The 25,029-nt window shown below is 42.1% G+C and overlaps 1 protein-coding gene across 10 annotated transcripts in view; it reads left to right on the top strand.

Annotated features, from left to right (window-relative positions):
* pde1cb (phosphodiesterase 1C, calmodulin-dependent b) overlaps positions 1 to 25,029 on the top strand; it is a 79,909-nt gene that overhangs the window by 20,897 nt on the left and 33,983 nt on the right. For 6 of the 10 annotated variants that reach the window (XM_034613700.1, XM_034613698.1, XM_034613696.1 and 3 more), the window contains exon 4: positions 12,747 to 12,773. The exons of 3 other annotated variants lie outside the window; for them this stretch is intronic. In XM_034613700.1, coding sequence (XP_034469591.1) covers positions 12,747 to 12,773 — 27 coding nt within the window. Of the gene's footprint in view, positions 1 to 5,455; positions 7,046 to 12,746; positions 12,774 to 25,029 lie in introns of those variants that run through there. One more of the 10 variants, XM_034613703.1, reaches the window with a different exon arrangement.

Raw genomic sequence — 25,029 nt, 5'->3', positions numbered from 1 at the left:
TACCTGACTCTGTGGCTCTTCTCGTCTTGAAGTCGTCCCTGCTGCATGTGTGGCCAACGAACAGGCTGTGAATCTCCTGCATCCAACCTCCACTGGGGAACACCTTGCTCTCCATCCAGTCTGCTGACAGGTGCTGACCTGTGTACCCAGAGAGCTTCCTGTCAGTCCTGACTTTCAGCTCCAGCAGCCACAGCTTGTTTAGTGGACTCAGTGGATTCATGGCTGTGGCTGCACTGTGGTTAAGTGGACTGGTCAAGGTCAACCAACAGCTGCCAATCACTCACCCTTGATTTGCAGATGATCTTTTGGTGGGTTTTGGCTTTTCCTCAACCCTACCAAAGGCGATGGCTTGTTTGGAAGCTGTGTTTTTCACAACCCAATTCTGTGCTGTCCCTTTCCAAGTGTCTTTGTGCAGCAGCTGAGGATGTGATCCAAGGTTCCTAGCTTGGAACACAGTGGAAATTATGTTTTGCCCCATATGTACAAACTAGATGGGCTTAAAAGCACCTTTATGAGAAGTCCTGTGTGTATTCCTTGACCTAATGTTTTTAACATTTGGAATTTGTTTTCTCAGACAGAGATTTAAACAGTACCATCCAAAACAATTACACAAATAGACGGGAAACATCTGAATCATCAGATAGAGAGATATTCAAACGGGCAGTCGCACATACAGCTCCTCCGTGGTCAGCAGTGTGATTTATTCACTGGTTAATTGGATGCAGTGTGCCGCTGTGAACTTTGCAGCTGATTAAGGCGGCTGTCTCCTCCGTGGCAGCCGGCAGTTTTGGAGCGTGACCCCTCCTTTGGCTGCAGCCGCAGGTTCACAGACCCCCACTGCCATCCCTTGTGCCGCAACAACCTCCATCACTAGCTTCACTAGTCGGCTAATGAGGCTCCGCTGCCGGGTGTGACACTGGCTCACGGAGGCACATGGGCTAATGGCGGAGCTATTCATTAAAATGACTGAAGTGTAACCTTACAGTTCTGAAGAGCTGCAATGCTGCTGTTCGCCTCACGATGCCATGTATTCATAGATCCACTATGAACCAGTATAAATCAACAAGAGCGTTCTCAACAATAGGAAACAAATACAGTTTGGTGTTATATAAAAATTGTATAAAGCCTTTGACCTTTGCTTCGATCGATATGTTTGTTTTTGTTCATCCCCCATCTGCCTACAACTTGTCAATAAGAAAAAATAACTCTTTGGTTTTTGTTTGAAGAAAATAGATCAACAGAAACACGTTGGGTTTCTTTGTACACCCATGATGTGAAGAGTCCTTTCCTTGTAGGCTTTGCACACACATCTTATTGTTGGTTGGAGGGGATGTGGAGGTGGTGGTCAGCAGCAGTATTTTGTCTCCGCGGCATTAATTAGTTGCGCTGTTTGTCAGTTTGAGCCATGTGAGTTACTGTGAAAAATTAGTGCAACACCCGACTCGAGAGCTGTTTATACCTGTAAGCTGCTTTTTGTTTGGGTGATCCGTTCTTTTTATAGACTTCTCAGTTACTAAGCTCGCACAACCTACTGAACTCCACCTGTGGAGTGTGGCTGGTAACCAGTCGAGGTAAACCAGGGGTGAGTGAGGACATTGCAGTAATTAGTCAAAGTGACTGAAGCAGATCTAAAAGTTGGAGTTAATATTGTGACATGGCTACGAAGAGATGCTAATGATGACCAGTGTCAGCTGAATCAGTGGTAGTTTAAATAGTTTTTTGTGTGATAACATATTGGCCATGAAGTTTTAAAATGTTGTAGGGTTGCAGTCAGATCAATAAGACTAAGACTGTTATGGTTTTGGTTGCTTTGAGCTACAAGCTCACATGTGCAGAAGCCGGACGTCTGACCTGTAGGTGGTGCTAGATTAGATGTCAGGCAATCATCTCGATGATCATCTTACAAAGTGTTGAGCCAAATGAGGAGGTTGTTGAGATTTTCATTGAATTGGTGAAAACTTGATATATTATACATAGATTAATTGTCGTAAAACTTGCTACATAGTGTTTAACAATCTACTACAGGCTTGCTTTACGTGCAACATACTTCAGTGTCAAAAACAATCATTATATTAGCTACAGTGACAGTTTAGACCTTTTATAACCACAGGGCTATAAGAGAAGGCCTTGTTTAAATTGCCTCTATTCTACTCGAGCCTGATTGTCACCCTCAGTTCAGCGGCTGCATGCATCACATTTGACCTATGGGAATCTCTCTTTGGGATGAAGTAATAGGAACTTTCTCCTCTGGGGTATTTTTCCACCTCCATCATTCTCCAAATAAATATAGCTTGATGGCCGCATGCCCTCAATTTCTCCCACCCATCCTTCCATCTCCAGTACATCCAATACAAAGGGAGAAATTAAGTATAGATGGGGAATCGTATTTTATGATAGATGATCTTCAGCAAAATGTGGTCATTACCGCTGAGGCGATTGCTATTTTGATGCATAGATATCCTTATCGAACCGCCAGGAAATTTAAATGAGATCTGAATTTTTCATGTACCTCCAAATGGCCGGCGCTCTTAATGTCTTGATTTCGATGTGTGAGCTTTGAGGGAGCCCGAGCTCAGTGGCAAGAATACCTCAGCAGCGCGTAATTTCCAGCGGGTCCCTCCGTCATAGTCATGCGAACGAGTCATTTTCATCGGACTTGATTCATTAGGTCTTTTTATGTGAGCAGTTGTTGTGATATTAATTAATCGGGCACGTATTTTGATTATTATGTGTACGAACATGTTTTTGGCTCTTTTACTGGTTCATCTGTCTTGAAACTGAATAAAATGTGTATATCTCATTCAGTTTTTTAATCACTCAAAAAGCAAAGCCTTTATTCACATTCTTCCATGTTTTCATCTCCACGTTTGATATGCGAGTGTTACCATGTGACTACAGTGATGAATGTATTTGCTGTGTTTGGACCCTTCAGACTGCTAATTACTCTGTTTTCCACTCAGATTCTGTACGGCATACAATTTGTAAATGAGCGACAAGTAAAAGACTGCAGTGTATTCCTAATATTTCATCGCATTCCCTGCATGGTTGTAATTGTGTCCTCTCAGTTGGGCCTTTTCCCCGCAAGGTGTTTCATTCATCAGCCGGCAATGTAATTAAAATAATCCGAGATTTCTTTGGTACAAAAGCTGGAGGCCACATCACTCTGCACAAGCTACATTCTTGTTCCTGCTATTTCAGGCATCAAGTGAATGTGGGATGTTATAAATATTTTCTGTTTAAGACTTTAGAATCATACTCAATCTTCTTTTTCTAATCAAACATCTTTTATTGAGTTGCCGGACAAATACAAACTTCAGGATAGGGACCTTTTGTTTGTCAAAGGTAGTGATGATTCAGCCCAGTAGCCACGATTCCTCACAATATTCATACAATGTTGGCAATCAGTACAGGAAGAAATGTGGCCTTGATGTTGTGAGGCAGAGCAGTGAGGGTGAGGAGGTCTGGGTGGTGAACGGCTGCAGAGAATATTACGCAGGAAAGAAACCAGAGTGGGCATCCTGTCAGATCCTGTCCTTGCACTTACTGTTTCTGCTTTCCTGCTTATTGTTTTTCTTCAACCTTGACCAAGCGTTCTTGAAACAAATTGTTTTCTAAGCTTTGTTTATTGTGTTTCTGCTCCTGGCGTCGGAGGTTCACGACGTGAGAAGCCAGTCATCATAGAAACGAGCAAAACAAGTGAATGGAAAGAAAAGCTAGTGAGAGACAAATGGAGCCTACTTTCTAACCTCCAATCAATGCATGAAACTAGAACTAGCACTAGAATACATTCGTATACATTCCTCCACCCCAGGCCCCACAGTTGAACACCAACACACATACATAGATATTTCTTTTCATGAAGATCCATGAATTATTTCCTGTGACATTTGTAAAAAATGAAATATAATTCCTGGATCCACCACCTTGTTCAGAGTTGGGCCAAAATTGTATGCGTTCTTTCTTTTCCCATATCCCGTCCTTCCAAGTTTTGTGGAAATCCTTTCAGTATTGCTGCTGAAAAAACGAACAAACGGGCCGGGGCAAAAATAAGATGATGGTTATAAATGTGAATGTAGGATTGGAAGTTTGTGAAATGTACAAAAAAATCGTAAGATGGTCATTAGTTCTGAAGCTGGAACAGATCTGGGGTTTCGGACATTGTTCAACAATCTGGCAGATTCCTCAGTTAAGGATACTGACACTTAAACAATAAATAAACCATTGTTTATTTGCCTTGACCAATGTTTTTCCTTAACCCATAAAAGTTTTGGCATTGGATGTTAAGAAGCCCTTTTATGTCTAATTTGGACAGTGTCATCATAGCTCAGTGATTTCAGTCCCTTGATGCAGACACACTTGAATTCAGGCAGGTTTGGTGAAGATATTTTCTGGAAAGTAACTTCCAGGCTCACGTGGTGATGACTTGCATGTATCCAGGTAAACGCAGCTACTGTAAACTACTGCTTCTTACTTTGCTTTTTCCTTTTCCTGGGTAAACATTCACATTGACCTTCCTGCTCCTTGCCGTGTTTTTGACAGAAACTTTCTCACCAGGCTCGACCTTGTTCGGTGACACACTTACACATACAGATGACAGGGTGCATCAGGTCCCAGGGGTGTAAACCTGTGAACAGCAAGCAGTGAAAATGTGAAGTTACTCTCGTGGCTTCCCCTCGAGTTGACCTGTCAGCTCTGCCCTGCGGGCCAGCATACCTCCACAAAAGAGAGAGAGAGAGCGAGAGAGAAATAACACTGACACATTGATGAAGAGTGGATGGAAGAAAGCAGCCAGAAAGAGAAAAGAAACTGAAAGGCATAGACGGGAAAAAAAAAAAAAAAAAGGCGAAAGAGACACAGATAAGTGCGCCTTTGAAGAGAACATCAGCAGGCGTCATGGCACTCAGGCAAACCTTTCTCCTCCCTCTGTACGGTGGCCCCATCTCAGTAGATGAAAGCAGGAGCCTCTTTGAGGTGGTGCCCTGGCATTATCCCTGCATCCTGCATCAAGTAATTGAAAGGCCCGAGTGTATGGTAGGGGGCTCAGGGAAAAGGGGAGAGGCACCAGGCTGAGTCATCCCTGCAACTTTTGGACTGGCAGTCAGTGAGGAGCGAGCAGTGTTTCCTCAGGGGTTTAGACCTTCAGTGAGCGGGGGACCGACGAAGAAGAAGAACAAGCAGTAGAAGAAGTTTCATATGATTGCATACATTACATCTTGTATCTACTAATTCCTTAAATCTCTGCCTGTCTGTCTGTGGACCACATGCCCCAAGAACTGTTCATGTTATCACCTTCACACTTTACTGTTTAGGGCCCAAGGGAGTGCAGTGTCGAATTTAGTGTGAATTGGAAGAGCGATGTGTTCACTGTCAATAAACTTTGAATAAAAAGGCGACCCTGGTTCTGTAGCGGCGGCGGCTGGGACTCATGAATCACGATCAACATTGCAGGTGAACATCTTCTTTGCAGTTTCAGAAAGAAATGTGCCACCAGCAAACAGCCCTTTCCAAACAGGCAGTAGTAATACAATATTTTTCAGGCTGACAAGGAACCAGATATGTTGAATGCACCCCCCAGGCAGCTGGCCTCTCAGCATTAACATGTTTATTATACAATTTATTGAGAACAAGACGAATGAATACTAAGCTCCTACTGTTAGAGTCGCTGATTGAGCTTTTAGTATGGAAGGAGTATAACACATAATATATGCAGGACCTGGCGAGTAGTGATGGTTTATATAGCTCATAAAAGGGTCTTAATCTCCCAACTGGCCTGCTGCCAAGTTATCTGACCAAATGAAGCAGGAAGGACATTCTTGGTTGTAAAAATCTAGAGGACAACCCCACGATATTTGGATGCTGCTGTGAGCCGTGTGTGTGTTTATAATAAAACAGATAGAATAGTAGTGTGTGTGTGTTGCAATGCTTTTATTTGAGGGGGGGGTTGACGGTCCTGAATACGATGGATCAGCGTAATCTCGGACAAATCAGTGTCGATGCCCTCTCTGCTCTATTTAATCCTCCTTGCAGTGAGACTTAATGTTTCACAGCAAATGTACGATCTGCATTTTGTGAGACGAGGACATTGTCACATTGTCACCTTTTCACCTTTGATGACGTCTGTGTTTGTTCCGTGTCATTCACCTTTCACACAAATGTATGTGAAGTGAGGAAAAGAGGACAAGAAGCTGTGTCATGTCTCACAGGAAGAGATCCAGAAAGGTTTTTCAGTAGCTGGAGCACTCACACCTTCGTCATTTCTCCACCTAAAGGTCTCGTCCTCTCCGTCCTGTTCCTCTCCGTCCCCGCTCGCCGTCCTCCCTCCCTCTGCTTTTATATATTTTTTTTCCTTCCAGTGGATGACACAGAACATGGTTTCTCATTATCAGCCAGACTCCTCCCTCTCTTTGACTGCTGGTGTTTCTCCTCCCTCCCTCTTGTGCGGAGAGGCTCGGCAGTGAGCGTTAATCCAGGATTGCGCTGCCCTGCCGTCTGCATCCCGTCGTTGCTGGGAGAGCATGGCACGGCTCCAGGACCCCTGTCCTCACACAGGAGAGAAGTGAACGAGTGAGAGAGAGAGAGAGTGAGGGAGGGAGGGAGGGAGAGAGAGGGAGAGTGGAAAGAGGTGCAGTTGGGCTGTTTCACGACTGTCACAGCTACTTGTGCGCTGCCCCTGCACTGTTACTGACTTTCAGTCACACACTCTCTCACACATAAACAAGAGAGGGGGGGAAAAAGAGAGAGAAAAAGGAAAGGATGACGGCCGTTCTGTCGCAGCTTTGGGTGCAAATGTGATTGAAGAAAAATCCTGGGTTCCAGCACATCATCGCAACCTCGCTCTGCTTGTTGCGTCTTCCTCACCGCTCTCACTTAGGAGGGATTAAACTTTTTTTTTTTTTTTTTGTTGATCTCTTGTTGGCACATCCGGAACTCTGAGAGTCTCTGACATGGAGTCTCCCACCAAAGAGATCGAGGAGTTTGAAAGCACATCCCTGAAGTACCTCCAGCCGGAACAGATTGAAAAGATTTGGCTCCGGCTCCGGGGACTGTGAGTATACATCCACTTTTACTCTTTTCAACAAGTGTGAAGAAATGCTGTGCATGTGTGTGAGTGCGTGTGTGCCTCTGCATGTGTGACACACTGTATGTGAATTTATCTGTAAATATTTATCACAGACAAATTCAGATAAAACCCTACATGGACGATAACTTTGTTCACCTGATCGTAATATTCATTTTGTTTACTGTGTGTGTGTGTGTGTGTGTGTGTGTGTGTGTGTGTGTGTGTGTGTGTGTGTGTGTGTGTGTGTGTGTGTGTGTGTGTGTGTGTGTGTGTGTGTGTGTGTGTGTGTGTGTGTCATTCTATGGTTGCAAGGACAAATTTGTTATTGGGACATTTTTGCTGATCGCCACAACTTCAGAGGGCTGCTTCAGGATCAAGACTAGTTTTATGTTAGGGTTGGAGGTAAGGCATATATTTGTGATGGTTAGGGTCTAAGAAAGGCATCGTGTGAATGAGTGTCTTCACAACCATAGAGAGCAAGTGTGTTTGTGTGAGAGGAGAATAGACTGTATATAGACCCACAGGAGTAAGAGAAAAACGCACAGAGATGGAGGTATTTGCTCAAACCAATCAGAGCAGCTCTGAGCTACTTCCTTTGTGAAGAGAAGGAAAGCACATCAGAACTGAAGTGGTGACCATGGAGGAGAAAGAACGGAGGGTTACTCACACTTACAGCCTTGATGTAGATAAACACGTTTATTGTCACTTTAATATGTTTTTTACTAAACTGGTTTTGCCGCTCTTCTCATAAACAACCAGATGTTGATGCCATTTTTATCTCAACAACAACACACTTGTTGTCAATGTAAGATGCATGAAGACTATAAATCTTTACCTGAATTATTATATTCATGTATCTCGGTTGCATCAGTAAGCGAAAGGGACATTTTTTTTCTGTTTTTTTCATCTGCTTATTTTTCGTTATTTATTGTTGGCGGCTGGGTTCTTTCATCCACCCAAGCTTTTTCGCTTTAAATAATAGAAGAACCTCCTCAAGCCAAGCAATTCCTCAGTTTCTGTGGTTGGCCATAGTAATATAAAATACTACAATATCCCTTTCGTCCATCCACCAGCTCATCAACACCTCTGTGACCATTCGCCCTAAGAAGAAAGCCCCACGCAGTTTATACTGTTTGCAGGTTGAGGTGGGAATTATCTCATCATTCTTACTCAGCAGGGGGATTAGACAGCAGTGTTGATAGGAGGGTTTTGTATTTGGAAAAAAGACGTATTTAATGTTAGTGCTGGAGGTCCCAATGAAACGGTTTCCTCCTGCACCACAGACGTCGACAGAGTAAATGATACGCAGCTTTTCATGAGTTCATCTATCACCTTTCCTCTCACATCGCTCTAATTTATTCTTAGTTATTTTCGTGTCATTGTGTTTCTGATGCTCAGTGATTAGTCATTGTTTCTGTGTCATAAGCCCAACATGTGGTCCCCCCCCCCCCTCGCCCCCACCGCCCTGCCTCTTCCATCATCCTCTGCCACGCTCAGCTTCCTCGGATGGCTTTATTGTCTCTTCCATTTGGTCACCGCCATAAATTTCCTATCATAACCATCTGTCTTTTTGGATCTTTGATGGATAGTGAGTCCGATGAATGTAACAGCGGTCGGGGACTTTCTTCCCTCTTATTTTCTTATTTATTTATTTTTTTCATCATCTTGGCTACGCTGCAGTCTGCCGGGTGCTCTGAGGGCTCCTGTTGCGTGTCAGAGATCACTTTAGCCTTTAATCTCACAAAGAGCCTCTGTCTGAAGAGAGCGCTCCGACTGACAGGCAGCCCCCACAGATGTCGACGCACCACACTGTGTATGTTGTGTGTTTAATAGGGAGGGATCGGTCCGTGTGTGTGTGTGTGTGTGTGTGTGTGTGTGTGTGTGTGTGTGTGTGTGTGTGTGTGTGTGTGTGTGTGTGTGTGTGTGTGTGTGTGTGTGTGTGTGTGTGTGTGTGTGTGTGTGTGTGTGAGATGTATAAAGGTTGATGGTGCATGTGGATGATATAGATTGGATGTGTGTTGCTGCAGCCTGGTGACATTTACTGTATGTGCTGCCAGCTTATCCGAGGAGATTTGTTTGGCAGCTGTATGATTTGTGTGTGTGTGTGTGTGTGTGTGTGCGTGTGCATGCTGGATGGCTATCACAGCACTCTCTCTGGCACAGTGCACTCCACAGAGTACACCAATCATCTTTGGACAGGCAGAGGGATCATTCGCTTCGGACAGTTCTCCCCCTGCTCAACCTTCAGTGATGCAGTCTAAAGCCTCGGTGACATCAACTGATCAAGGAATGAACAGCGTGATGTGTTTTATTACTTCCCTCTGACAAATGGCCCCTTTATGTTTTTGCATCGGTGAATGGATTCCAATGGATTTCCATTAATAAATTAGATCACTGGGACAGACCCGACCTCTCCGTCACCCACTGATTAATGGAAATCAATGAATTATTTAATCACTTGATCAACAGTTCATCACAGAGAGCTCCCTTAAGGGCAACTTAAGATTCTGCCCAAGGAGGATCAAGGTGGCTGACCGCTTTATGACACTGACTGATTTGTGAGGCATGGAAAATAATCTAAAAACGGGTGGAGAGTATTCAAGTTCTAACTTAAGGTACCACTACTTTATCTCTTTCTCAAGTATAAGAATTAGCTGCTGTAATAATCTGGGTAACTGATGGGGTTTCACAACCCAAAGTCAGTTGATTAATTTCAAAGATAATCAGACTAATCGATAATTAATAAACAGGCTAACAGTACATTAATAAAAGCTCCAAATTAGATTCACCTAACAAACTGCAATGATTAAATGTGTCTTACATATTAATGAGGGTTAGGATTTGTCAGTTGGAGGGGGGGACCCTTGGATCAGTTGTAGCGGTGCAGTGGTGGTGCTGGTGGGTTTTGGGGGTCGTGAGGGTTGATTACATACGTCAGCGGGCGTCGTCCCGGGAGCGTGTATGCAGCACACTCTCAGCCTCGCACCTAATCAGAGGGGGACAGTAAAGACACTGACAGGGTCGGTAAAAGTCTAATGGATTTTTTGATGGCTCACCAGCCCACATTATTATGTATGAAAGTGCCGATCACATTTATTTACTTGTTAATTGAAGGCGCCGTGACGCCGTTCTGGATTGTTCTGGTCACTTTAACCCCTGAAAACTACAACACTTGTCACAATATTGTAATGATGTAATGTATAGGCTGTCGTTTTCTATTGCTTTTACTGAAAACTGCTGTTTTCAATGCAAGACAGTTATTCTTCTTTTACTTAAGTAAAGAACTTGAATACTTCCTCCAGCCCTGTCCAATAAGAACAAGTTGATGTTACCTGCAGGCAGATATTTAAAAATCTAAAACTTGAATGGTTTTTCAATCTTACCAACCACAGATATTGCTTGAGACTAAAGGTGACATCCAACCATTCACACAGTTTTTTTGTACATGCGTCATTTCACTGATACACACACTGACACACTGAAGGCAAATAATTGAAGGCCATTTGCGGTTAATCGTCTTGCCCAAGGACACTTTGACATTCAGAGGAGCCGGGTATCAAACCACCGACCACCCTGATCAGTTAGACGACCCGCTCCACCTCCCGAGCCGCAGCTGCCACATGCATGGTCTTAGATTTTGCCTAATAACTTCACTGTGACCCTCATAATTATTATAATTCTTGGAATTTCCGTGACTCCTTTCAGCCCACATCCTCATTATGCTGAGGACATTGCATTAAAGCCTCCTAATTAGAAGAAGCTCTGTGTTGTTGACAGACACACACGGGATATAAAGGGAGCTCAGCGAGAGCGGGGGGGGGGGGGAAGGGGCAAAAGGTGGGAGAAAGGATAGAAGAGGGAGGTGAGGAAACGCAGAAATATCAATACTGTTGTTTCCCTCTGACCTTCCATTTGCCATGTCATTAATCTTTATTTGTCTGTCTTTTACTTGATGTGCTTAAGTTATAATTCATATATTTACATAAAACTCTTCCTTCTTACTCTTTTCTTTATTATGTGTTCTCCGTTTAAAACTCCCAACGCTAACACAACCATCCGACTGTGATGTTTAATGTCTTTTTAATTGCTGGATAGAGCCCAAATGATGAATTCAATCTTTGTCCCCACTAATCTTGAGGGAGCTCTTAACATTTCTTTGCACGGACTCACATCCTTAGCTTGCATTTTTACGCCGAGCTGCAGGAAAGATTGATACAGAAAAATGACAGAGAAACAAATCAAGCTAAGTGCTGTGAATCGTGCATGACTGGAATTTAAAAAAGACAGTCTGTGGTCCAGTGGCCACGCGTCCCTCCTTCCCTCCACTTTGCTGATAAGAGTGCCCGTAAGTGTGTGTGTATGAATTTGAGCTTTTAGAGCCATGCTGTTACTCTCCATGAGGTGTGGGTGTGTTTTTAGGCCAAGTGATACTGGGTGTGTTTTAATGTCACTGAGTAGGTTCCTCGTGTGTGTGTGTGTGTGTGTGTGTGTGTGTGTGTGTGTGTGTGTGTGTGTGTGTGTGTGTGTGTGTGTGTGTGTGTGTGTGTGTGTGTGTGTGTGTGTGTGTGTGTGTGCAGAAGTAAAGTAGGAGGGATGTCAGGGGGTGGAGTGGTGTGAATGCGTGTGCACATCTGTTTTTGCATATCATTACGCCTCTTAAATCCCCAATTTGCATAAGTGATTGTAAGCACTTGCATTCTTTTTTACATTTTGCTGTGTGTGTGTGGACACAACTAAATGATGTGACTGTTGAGAAACAAAGAGAGCAATCAAAACATGTTTTATATTTACATATAATTGCTAGAAGTATAAATACTTGATCCGTTTGCACACTTTGGCCCTCATGCAAGAACACTTGTACACTTATCCGACAAACTCTTACTTAAGGGGTGAGGGTTGCAAGTTTGATTCCCCGAAGTGATCCTGAATTGTTCATTTCAGCTCAGTAAATGCCACCTGTGTGGTAATTTTAATAATTGACGCCTCTTAATTGCTTCTTGTTTGGCACTTTCTGGGTAGATTTTATTCATTAAATTGTTTAACCAAGTGTAGAAAGAGGAAGAAGGATTTCACACCTTCAAGTCTTCAAGTCAGAAATTAGCAGACGGCATATTAGAGCATCCAGAACGAATATATAAACATTTCCAGGATCAGCCTGTTAACCTGGGTCCGCTCCATACTTGACAAACAAACGCAGATGAAAATATAACTTCTAGAAATCAAGCTGCCGGTGACGGAACAGTTTGACATGAAGCCACAGAAATGGACAAGACAATAAAATTCACCATGCATTGAATGTAACACAGTGGAGGATGAGCCATGGACAGAGACCTGCACAAAGAGCCGGAGGCAGCTGGTGCTGGGAGATAACTTTCATAGCAACGACTAAATTGTATAAATTATGACCAATTTAATAAGCCTCTCAAACCGCTGAGGAAAATAATTGGCAAGCCATATATAATGAACAGAATATGACTGGTTCTAAATGAACCATAGGTGTGGAGCAACTTTATTTTTGTGAATGCAACACAGCTTTTATAAAAGCACTAATCTATTTGTGCAGGTGATTCTTGCGTGAGGCCCAGTGTCTTTAATTTCTGTTGTTTCACTGGAAAAAATTAATCCAACGTGGAGAGTAACGTTTAAATCGATGCCTCACCATCCTCGTGTTTGTTTTCTCTGGCAGGCGCAAGTACAAGAAGACGTCCCAGAGGTAAGAGTTGCTGCGGGGCCCTGGACCTCCTCCTTCATATTCATCCCACTCTCCTCCTCCTCCTTCTCCATCGTTTCTCAATACTCTCCCTCTGCTCCTCCCACTCATCATTACCACTGGACCTCATCGAACTTCCTTTACCTTTTATATTGTCGTTCTTTATTGTCCATTGTTGCTCGTGCTGCAAAGACAACAACTCTGTCATTTAACCCTGTTATAAATATACTGCAATCTAAATAAAAGTTGTTTTTGTTGCCATGATTATCTTCATTTACTATCAACCGCCGTTCCCGGGGGCCAGAAGTACAACTGAACAAGTGTAACACACTTCATCACACTGCTCATTCACAAACTCTATTTCTGCCTCGTGTTGAATCAAGTGCCGACTCATCATTAACAGATAGCTGGAGCTCTAATGGATAGAAATGATGGTGACGCAGATGTTTGGGAACCAGAGACGTCTCGGAACTTGAAAGCTTGATAAATAAGTGCAGTGCTATGCATGTTATCTTTGTCATTATAAAACTTTCATTTGTGTGGTGCTGCTGGAGATGCTCGGGGGAAATCAGGCTCTCCATTAACTGGGACTTGAATGTGTTTATTTACAAGGGCGCAAACAGGGATTAATGAATGCCACTGGATGAATGGATAATGCAGATTAAAGTATCATTTGTTAGAGATGTTTCTGTATTGATCTGAAAAATGCTTTTGGTGTCCTTCATTATTCACGTCGGCTTCCCCTGTCGTGACTTGTATTTCTGATGCATAGGGCACATTTTATGGCTTTAGGACCCGACAGACCCTGTAAAACGAAATGTTTAAGACACATCTGCAGACAGGTTTAATACTTAAAATGGTTAAAATGGTAACTGTGTTTTATGGGTCCCATTATTGAGCCTGTATTCCTTGAACCTTGATTTAATAATATCCCCAAATAGCTTGAATTTGGCCATAAATTATGAGGATATTTTTTAAAAGGCCAATGCCTCGGTACAAATTGAGGAACATGAAAGGAATTTAAGTTGCTTGTGTTATTAAATATTTTTAAAGAAAAAAACAAGGATATTTTGTTGCAGGTCAGTGAAAAATATATAGTTCATGTCAATATCCATCAGATTTTAAAGTTTCGAGCTTCTGACTTTGAGTGACCGTATATCAACTGTCGGATTGGTAATCTGTTAATAATGTGAGTGATGGTTACACTGATTGTTGGTTGAATAGCGTGATTAAATGTAGTTTTCCGCAGAGCTGGAAATTCCTTGGTTTTATTTTTCATGCTTTATATAATAAAACAATCTATAGGCTACATCCCTCTGTGGATACATAAGCAATAGGCTACTTGTTAGGATGAATTTAGTTTTGGTTTTGTTTTCATGGGATTTTATTTGGCAACTAGAATGCCACTCAGAGTGCTAACCTCAGCCAAGGCCACACAGTCCCCTTATGAAACCAAATTTAAAATCACTAGATACAGATTTTTATTTGGATCTGCCCCAAGTTGCACACACTCATGAATATCAGTCCCCTAAATGTGAGATCCATGAATTATTCCCTAAGAAAAAGCTCTAACTCACAATGTTAAAGAAAGTGAGAAGAAATTCCTGGATCCGCCACCTGATCCAGATCTGCACCAAAATTGAATGAACCCTTCCCTGATACTCTTCCCTAAACCTTATCCTTCCACAAGGTTTCAAGTTTGTCTTTCCAGTAGTTTTTGTGTAATCTGGCTAACAGACAGACACACACTGAACAAAACAAACTCTAGGGTCATCAGCCTGATCCAAATCACTGGTACGTGTCTAACAACAACACAGTATTTTCCAACCATTTTCTTTATAATTTTCACTGTAATTATCAAATAGCAGCACCTTCGAACAACCAACACTGAAGCTTATTTCTCGGTTCAATGCACCACTTCTCTCTGCAACAGTAAAATCAACTGGTGCTTCTTCAATCAGGAGAATACATTGGCACAAACAGTGTTAACCGAGTAAATAGGAAATTGTAACGACTCCACAAATGAATCTCAAAACGTGTATTTCTTAAGCTCCATTTTAACGCTGTTTCACGGCATTTTCAACTATGGGATTTCTGCACAGTGAGGGTAATTGAACGAGACTCTCCTCATGCTACTCATCGACACAGCGTGTGGTCGCTTGCAGCGGTATAGAGCTAGCTGTTGGAAACTCTCACTCTCCCCGTCTCTCTGTCGCTGTCGCTCCGTCTCGCTCGCTCTCACTCTGCTGGGTGGGTGAGTTCCTGTGTGGAGGAGCCGGGTGATTGACAGCTCCATATGTGTCTGTGTAATTACGGCCGGGCTAATTGGCAGAGAGGAACACTGGGACATTGTCATTACTGACACACCAGGACAACCCCTCACACACGCAGATGGAGGGAGAGATAGCCTTCTTCACAGGGGGAGGGACGGGAGAGAGAGGGGTGTTTGTGTGAGTGTGTGTTTGCATGGAAAGGGAGTTAAGAGACATGAGAGTCAGGCTGAATAGAAATAAAAGGTAAGACTGTGTAGGCCTGAGTTTGTGTTGGCCTGGTGGTGGTAGAGAGGAAACTGTTTGCCTGATACTATTTTGGTTATAATTTTCGATCACATGGTCACTATTGTGATCTACTCTTTCAACAGCTGACAGTTTAAAAACCCCGCCTCCCTTAGTTACCGTTGCTATGCCTGGCAGCTTTCCATTCTTGCACAGCACATAGGATATGAAGTAGTGATAATTTATAATAATCATTCTTAAAAGCATGTGTCCAACTAGGATTCTCATTTCAAGCCTGCAATCATCCAGGTTGTTGGCTAAGTAAGCTAATGTTAGCTCTATGAGTCACTAGATGACGCGTGCTGCAGCACTACACACCACAAAGTGAAGCCAAATTCTCTTAATCGCCGCCTGGTGGCTGGCTGTAGTACAGGTCATGAACCCTGCCTCCTCCATGTTATCAGATGGGACACGGGCCAGAAGTCAGATAACAAGTTTGATTTAGTTTTCTTTAAAAGATGATTTCTGGCATTGTAGGTGGTGATTATCATAATGTATGTCCAAGGTTTTAAATATTCATTTGATGCTATAAAAACAGGTGAAATGTCTTGATTCGAGTGTAAACTTCCCAAAATCTGATAAAGATGGGGGGCAGAGACGTTAACTTTGAGCTGCACTCTGGTCCGTCACCGTTCAGGGGCTGGTTTATCGAGCGGCCGATTCAGAAAGTGTCGCATCTTTGACAAATCTCTGCTTTACCTCGAGCTTGTGATTGTGCCAGACAGCAATTTTATTCCATCCACTTTCCCAGAAAGAAAGAACCAGCAGTCGCTCTTGTGTTCACAAAAACGGCATCGATCACCCAAGACGGACCAATTACAGCGATTATTTAGCAGCAAGGCGACAAGTAGATGTATCTCTGTATTCCTTGGCCTGTAAACAGCACTGAATGAAATGGGCTTTTACTTAAGCCTGTAAATATGCTCCAGTGGTCACTCCTTGTAGCCCAGGCTTTAAAAGCTTTAAGTGTTTTGCCATCTGATCCAGGCTTACTTCCAGCCTTAAATGGCCTTATGTAGTCAGCACAGTTGCCAACGCTGTCGAGAGTGAGAGTGAGAGTGTGAGTGTGAGTGTGAGTGTGTGTGTGTGTGTGTGTGTGTGTGTGTGTGTGTGTGTGTGTGAGTGTGTGTGTGTGTGTGTGTGTGTGTTTATAAGATAGTTTTCCTGTCTCATTTCACTCTCACAGACCCGCCGTGTTTGTGCACATTGCTTGGAAGCATTGCAGGGATACATGTTTACAGCAGATCAGTGACTCAAGCCTGCTCTCCTCCACTTTGCTCCTTTCTTCAGACACTTAGTTTGTAAATATGTGCATGTATACAATATTGAGCCTTATGGCAGTGTTTCTGTTTGTCAGTGGATAACTTGAAGTCATCAGTTTCTCGCAGAGCTTTTTTAATCATTTTTGGGAATCATTTTTAGTTCTGTGGCTCTCGAGGCTGCTCAGAACATATTTCAGAGTTTGTCTTTCACATATGGAGAATGCAGCAGGAGGCTGTTCAGGTCAGACACGTCCACATCAACAGGAACATTTCTGAACAGCATGCAGGAGGCAGGACATAAAGTTTAATAGATATTTGCCTTCTCTCTGGTCATTTCTGGTAATAATTATCTGGGATTCAAAACATGTCTCAAAGCAGTTTTGGTTTCTAAACAAAACTTTAATTTCCACTTTATTTGTCTGTCTCATAAGCACTTGCAATAATAACTTGATATTTGATGATCGAAATGTCAAGTAGCAGGCAGATTATTTTTTTCTGGTGCGACTGCAAGATCAGAAGTAATTATTTAGCTAAGCAGCTGCAGAAACTTGAGACTTTGAAAACAAATTAGTTTGTTACCATGGAGGGCACAGAGGTCATTTCATCTTTTACATTAGAAGAAAAAGTGCAATATGCTCTTACCTGTATTTATAGGATCTCCCTTCATTTTGGGAAATGTAATTTATTAAAAAGTAAATATTGAACAGTTAAATGAATGAATCTGATAGTGATAATCATCAAGAGCTTGACTTTTTATCTTCGGAGTGATGGGATGTGACCAGATATTTCTAAAAGGATTCACATACTTTTAACTTGCCACAGTAGAACTATTGTCCATGCAGGTAGGCAGGACAGTAATTTCACTCTAGAGAAAAAAAAACATTATAATACCTGTCACGAAAATCAGCACATTGACTGAGGGTGAAAACAGGAGCAGCGGAGAGGAGGACAGATATATTCAGGCTGAGAGTCACAAGGGAAAATTGATCTCTTTGGTTAATGTCAGTAATCAGGGAGCAAATCTTCCAGGCATTGGCTGCCTTTCAAGAACAACCCATTAGATGCCATTACCCGAGCCTCTGTCTCTCTTCCCTGTGGTCCGGGGCCATTTGTCTGTCACCGCAGCGATTTGGAGATGAACGCTGAACTGTTATGGAACAAATGCTGAAACAAACACAATCCTATCTTGTAAAACTAAGAACTATTGGTCTCTCGAGCAATTAGGAGCTGGAATTACAGTTGCAGTAAAGATGATGAAGTGCTTCGATGATGAATATAAAATATAGACAATGATGCACTCTGTTTATAAAAAATTAGACTCAGTTGAAGCACAGTCTCACTTTTGAAGTGTATTGTTGTTACAAATCGCTCAGTCTCAGTCAGACATGTCAAAAAAGACAATTCTTGCCATGGCTGTGATTGTGATCAGTTGTTTTTTTGGCATTTTGTTTTTATGATCATGTCATTTACAAGAAACTTGCCATGTTTCCGTAAAATTTCAGAATTAATGAGCTCTACCTCAGTTTTTCCCCTCTTGAAATTATATCCAGCAGTTTTACTATTATGCTAAAGACAGAAGACAGAAGTTACTGTTTTGTTTTGTGAGAAGCAAACATCTTCGTGCATCATCCGTGTTTTGAAAAAAATCTATTATCCTTTTTACATCAAGTACTGCATGAAGTGGAAAAAGAAAATCCAGTTTAGAATCAACAAAATAAATGATTATACATCAGGAAATGTGATGCGAATACAAACATTTGCTCACGTTGTGCTATGAATAATGAAGCTGCATCATGTAGTCTCTTGCATCGAGGGAGTAAATCATCCGCAGTATCTGCCGTGTTGATGAAAAACAAGCGTCTGTTTAGACAAACAGCTGAGAGAACTCAAGACCTCAATTTCAGCCACTAATGATTCACTTTCTTTCTTTTCTTAGTTGAGGCGACGAGTTGTGTTGTTTTGTGTTCGGTTCTTGTGTGAAGTGGCTTTATTTGCATTCATAGTGTGGCACAGCCAGCGGCAGCAGTGAACCTGTCATGTTAGGAAGCTTGATTATTTTAAAACCACTACATTTGGATTTCTCTCGGGAAAACAGTGTGATTTTGTGTTTTTTTTATATGTTGTTGTTTTACAGCCCTGATAAAACTGATATTTATGATCGAGCGCCTCTCTCCCTCGATCTCTCTTCACCTCCTTCTTACTCCCTTCACCCTATCGCCTCCTCTCGACTCCTACCTGATGATTACAGAGGTAATTGCCCGGCTCACACAAATCTCCAAGCTCGGGCTAATTACATTCTTCTCAACCGATCAACCCCCCCATCTCCCTCTCTCTTTTCCCTTTCCTCTACATCAGGTGCTCCTTTCTTTTCTGGAGGTATAACCGCCTCAGTTAGCAGGATTCACACCGTGTTACAGTTTTTCTAAAACCGTGCAGGTGCTGAGAGACACCCTTCAGTTTGTGCACCAGCACACATGTACAAAGTAAAAACAGGTTCTCCGATGTGCAATTGCTGCACACGTGCAACACAGACAAACAGCTGCTTGAGATGGATTTTCCTGCCCCTAGCTAGCTGCACACAATGAGGCAAATCACTTTCAAATTGATTTATTTTGCCTTTGCTTACCTTAAAGTGACATTATGAGAGGGTTACTGTATGCACGCGTGCTGCAGTTCCATTCTGCAGCAAAAGGGCTTCTACGCTGATTATTTTCTCCCTCTTTGCCAACCTAAGACATTATTGAGATAAGTGTATTGCTATTCCGAAGATTGATTGCAAAGCCCAAATGATGGGCTTTTATCCTAAGTTGAAGGCTACAGCAGAGATGAGAACATAAACGTCACAGGGTTTCTCGGTGCCCGCCCAGCTCATGAGGCTTCCCCTTCCTGCAGCCTGCAGCAGATATGATTGCAGATTTATGGTGCAGATTCTCTTCTTAATCTAGTTGTCTTTTATCTACGCTTCCTCCAACCAACCTCCACCATGTCCCCCCCACTGGCTGTTTGTCCAGAGGGTTATAACCCCAGATAGACGCAGAGGCAAAGCAGGAATGTGCGACTATTTTTTCTGGCGTCTGTGTTTTGCAGAAAGAGAAAATATTTGCTCACGCTGTGTGAGAATGTGGAAAATCTGCTAGTGTTTTGTATGCTTAATGTGTGTGATGCCCGGAAGCCAACTGTGCGTGTGTGAGTGTTTTTCCTTTCCAGTCAGCTGTCTATCAGCTCACCTCATTCATCTGCAGCTAACCCAGTCATCTCAGCTCTAGTGGGAGTCACAGACCCTCACGTACAGTGTATTCAGAGTCAGTTTTTGTGGCCCAAAGCCTCTGTCATAACCGGTGTGAGAGACCATGTCTGAAAAATTGGCTTTTCTTGCAGAAGCAGGGATGGATACGACCAGAAATAATGCATGAGATTGGAATAGGCAATGTTAATGTTCCGAGCTTCACAGGGCTGTGGAAGTTTGGTCGGACTTACCTTTCGAAACCAGAACATGGAACAAGTTCAGTAAAGCAGAGCTGAGCCTTTTCGAAACAAGGGAGAAAGTATTTTTGGTTTTAAAAGAATAAATGGATAAACAGATTTTTAAACACACACTTCTTCATTCAGTTAATCACATTAAAGACTGGATGTAAAGTCTATCTTGAGTATAAAGTGCACTCTGGAACTAGAACCTAGGGCACTCGGAGAGAGCACACCATTGCCAAGGTTGACGCCCTATCTCTCCATGCTAGAGAACGTGAAAAAACATTTCTGGATCCCCAAATTTATCCAGATCTGCTCCAAAATCGAACTGGTTTTTCCTTACATCATCATTGGTTCAGTAGTTATCGACTAATCCTGCAGAAAGTATGAAAACATAACCTCCTTGTCATACTAACATACCTGAATGTGCATATCACATGACCATTTGGGTACACTGGTCATGCACATGGCGGTGTAAACAGGAAGCAGATTATTTACTCTGCAGTTGGTTGCTAAAATTAAAGAGATAACTAATGAGAAACAACGAAAAGTTAGAGCAGGGATTTCTGTGTTTAGACGGACACTGAGGTGGAACTGTTAATGACAGTAAGTCTCAGTTTTTGTCGTCTATACTACAACTCAGCCCCAGAGTTTTAGAAGTAAAATGGGACCAGTAGCATTTCCTAATCACACCATCTTAGGTGCTCGGAAACTCTGTAGACGGCAGTGATGCATTTTAAAACTGAAACGTAGAAGTGTGGATGTAGCCTAATATTTTGTCTGAATAAACAATTCTCTGAAACAACTGCTTACAAAACATATCATCAGGTATAAAACTGTAGTAAATATATGTTGCCCTATTTTATGTATTGATGCTTATAGTTGTTGTAATCACTGCTTTGCATTATCCGCCAGCATTTGTCATAAATAATCTTACTTTATCTTTTGTTTCCAAGCAGTAAATTAAAAGCAGTAATTAAACTTGTTTTTTTTAAGGCGGCTCTCAGCCACTGTTGGATAGTAACCAAGTAGATAATGGCCTGGTTAGTGATGTGGTGCGTTGCAGCTTAGCTGTTATATAAGCCGTGGACAGTGAAGGATTTGGCTTTGTAAAGTGAAAAGTGTTGTTTGTCACTTGGTAGAAAGCTCTTTTGTCAAGTGTGGGGGAGATTAATAAACACTCTGCACCTTCCTGTTGGTGTTTGTTTGCAAACATTCATCATGTCTGTGGTGTGTGTGGGTGTGTGGGTGTTTGTGGGTGTGTGTCTGTGGGTGTGTCTGATAATGCATGACTTGTTTCTGTATAAATGTGTGAGTATGTGAATGAGCTGAGCAGTGTTTGATTTGATGTTAATCTAAGAGGAATGCTGGGAGTCACAGCGGTGACGCAGCCAGGTCTCTGCTTTCTGTCACCGTATCTGTAACGCTCTTTAGGACACACTGGACTAAACATCCTCTCCAGACAATACACTGTCCGTACATTAGTTCACTGGGACACAGCTACATGCAGGTATTCTGCACTGTTGGCTTTAGTAATCGTATCAGTTCTTCATGTTCTACACTTTCTCCATCACATTCAGTCAAAGTTGTGACAGTGTGGCAGACAGGCATGTGAACACAGTAGGTTTTTATCTCTCCTGCTAAGTTTCAGATACATTTATCTTCCTCTGATTCACTGATGATTGAAAGCAGCTGCATCACAGGATGATACTGAAATGATTAAATCTCTCCATGCTGGAAGCTTTTACCTTTTCTTCAAGAATAACAATCAAATACAAAATATGAAAAACCTTGGTATCATGCCATCACAAAAAAAAGTTATTTTTGAGTTTTTAAACCAGCTACATCTGCCGTGAAAATGCCATTGTGTGGACTTACAAATACATTATAGTGTTATAAACTAAAACCAGTTCATAGTTAATATACAGCTCGTTAATACTAAATAGGTGAATGTAATGTTAATTCATTTAGATTTTTCTCTTTCATTTGTGTCCTCCTGTAATGAATGGGCACACACACACACACACACACACACACACACACACACACACACACACACACACACACACACACACACACACACACAGATACAGAAACATACAGCAGTATTTGGGAATAGCTAATAGAGGTGATATATAGGGCACATGATATGTTGAATGAATGATACAATAGTACTTATGCAGGTCTAAGGACACATGTTCACATGTTTTCTATCATTGAATGTGAGGCTTTTTATCTTCTCAGATGTAGACACAACCAAAAGGTGTCTCTCAGGGGGATGTGGATTACATGTGTGTGTGTCTGTGTGTGTGTAAAGGGTCAGACCGTAGTGCACACTTCATTAGCGAGGCCTCTCATCAGATTGGTTGTGTCCAACCAGTCGTTGAACCCAGTTCAACAATCTGAAGGGAATAAGTGGCCTTTAAGGAGAGCATCAAAGACATGAGGAGTCTCATGAATCCTCTCATCACTCTGCCGTCTGCTCCTGCCGAACATAATGAAGCCTCACTGAGTCATCAATTCAAATCTAATTTCGTTAACCCTGGTGTTTGATGGAGACGTCCGGTGTTTCATTAAAATGCCTTTTCTTGGTGTTGACGGAATGTTATTTTTTCTAGTTCTCCATCTACTATTATATCTTTGGTAAAATGGAAACGTTTTGAAATGGAATATGACAAAAGGATCCTTCACCAGCTTTCTGGCCCCTTGTTTACTGACAACATGAATGAAAAGTCTGTTATCAAAACTGTTTGGATTAGACTTTATTTTAATCTACCAGAAGTAGTTTTCCTTTTACAGGTACATTAATCTTAGTTAAGAAAATGGTGTTGGCTTTTAGTCTGCGACTTGATTTGTCACCACAAACCGTCAATGTAAGGTGAATTAATGATTTCTGCATCAATAACACCAATCACATGCCACAGAAAGAGAACCAGTCTTTTGTTTTACTATTATTATCAATTCACACAGCAAACCTCGTGAATTATTAAAGGTGAGCCATATACAGGATATTCTTAATGTCAGTCTAGCTCTGGCATCTTAGACCAAAACAAATGCTTCCCCAGCCCAGACTTGCCCCTCCCTTCATGGTGTTACGAAGCACATTGACAGTCGCCTCTAGCCCAAAAAAAGAAAAACTAAAAATTCCAGCTGGCTTCCTTGCAGACAGGGTTGGGCGACCTCAGTGTCTGAGGAAAATAGGCATGCTGTGTTTACATCACAATACCTGAGATTACTGCGCAGTCATTTGACCTGAGACAAAAGCTCATGGTACCATTCTGAAGCCTTTCAAGGGACTAAAGCGGACCCCACACGAAAGGGACAATTGGAGTCCTATGTCAAACCAAAGCATTGGTGTTGTTTCAGTCTCCTGTGCACGACCAGAGATAGTATTTAAGTTGGTTCCCACAATATTGTCGTTGTCCTGGACTTTTGTAATCAACTGTTCTTGGGCGCCCTCTCTCAGCTCGGGCTCCATGCCTTTGTCTGCTTTACCTAAACATTTCACTGGACTTGATGTTGCTTTATTAATTTGAAGAGGACCAATGGTTTCATATAGATTGAGGCACATGCACTTAAATGCCTTAACACGAACACAGGTGCCAAAACACATAGTGACTCTTGGATTACAACAAACACAGAGGGAGCTTCAGTCTCTTCTCACGGCGCCATTACGCCACTATATCTTTTCATTTAAAATTCCTGTTGGCTGCTATTTTTACAATTTCATACAAATATGATCTTCAAAGTCGACTTAATCTACTTCACTTTGTCTGTGTGCTTCAACTGAGAAAATAGGAGAGTGGAGAGTGGTAAAATATAAAGCAGTGAAATGACAAATGGGAGAGAATATAACAAATCAAAGTTTAACATTTTTTAATCCATCTAAATTATTTAACTCCTATTAATTATGTATGCATTAATTTTTACTTTCCCTCCAGAATACCAGTTAATAAAGAGAAGATTGAAAACTTACCACCAGTAACAGTTTCTTTTTCCCCTGACTTGAGGGCGGACGGCTCATAATACAGTTTGATTCAGGAGAAAACCATTTTCTTTCCTGTCTGGCTGCAGTGGTGAATTTTTTAGTTGCACACGTGATCATTTTCAACCCAGGACACGTCTTTTTATGAGTTTTTCATTGGTTTCTACCATAACTGTGGAAATTTGTTGTGATTTACCAGGGACAGTAATGGGTGCTGAAATACTGAAATGTCCATATATGACGCTTGCAGAGAGAACTGAATAAATGTTTATGAGGAATAAAGGTGGAGGTTGCATGGTCCTCTGTGTTTGTGTGTGTGTGTGTGTGTGTGTGTGTGTGTGTGTGTGTGTGTGATGAGCTTGTGTGAAGTGGCCCATTGCCAAATATAGTGTTCTCTGATGTCCTTGTTTGTCCAGGGGTTGAGGACAGACCAGCGATGACCTCACTCACCACAGTGCAACACTTTTCAGGCTTTATTGATCTATCTATGCGGTTGTGTGTTACTGTGTGGGGGGGAGACAAGGACAAGGACAGAGACAACTACATTACCAATGTCCCATCCCTTTGTTTAGAATTACTAATTTCTCCACGAGGACACATCTGTTTCATGATGAAAATATCAAGGTAATTCAGCTTTAGAGGATCGGACACTCTGTGTAACACAAAGCTTTGGTTTCTGTCACGTTACACCTGCCCCCATTGTTACTGTGACGACACCGAGGCAGCCTTAGTTGGCTATCACCATGTCTGGATTACTGCAGTAATAATCTCTGATTTGACTCCCACAGCATTATGCACTATCTGTTATTACATTCTGGCTCAGAGTCAAAGACATAATCTAATTGAAAGCTCAATTTTCTGTGTGTGTGTGTGTGTGTGTGAGAGATTTTATAGTGTTTGCGTGTGTGTGTGTTTGACCACAATCACCTATGCCATTTTCCGCTTCAGGGATGTAACTACCTTTACTTTAAGTACATTTTAAGGCGATGTCT

Source organism: Hippoglossus hippoglossus, chromosome 17 (assembly GCF_009819705.1).
Source record: "Hippoglossus hippoglossus isolate fHipHip1 chromosome 17, fHipHip1.pri, whole genome shotgun sequence".
NCBI classification, from domain to species: Eukaryota; Metazoa; Chordata; class Actinopteri; order Pleuronectiformes; family Pleuronectidae; genus Hippoglossus; species Hippoglossus hippoglossus.
The sequence above is the reverse complement of the archived record's forward strand: the minus strand, read 5'-3'. Positions and strand labels throughout refer to the sequence as shown.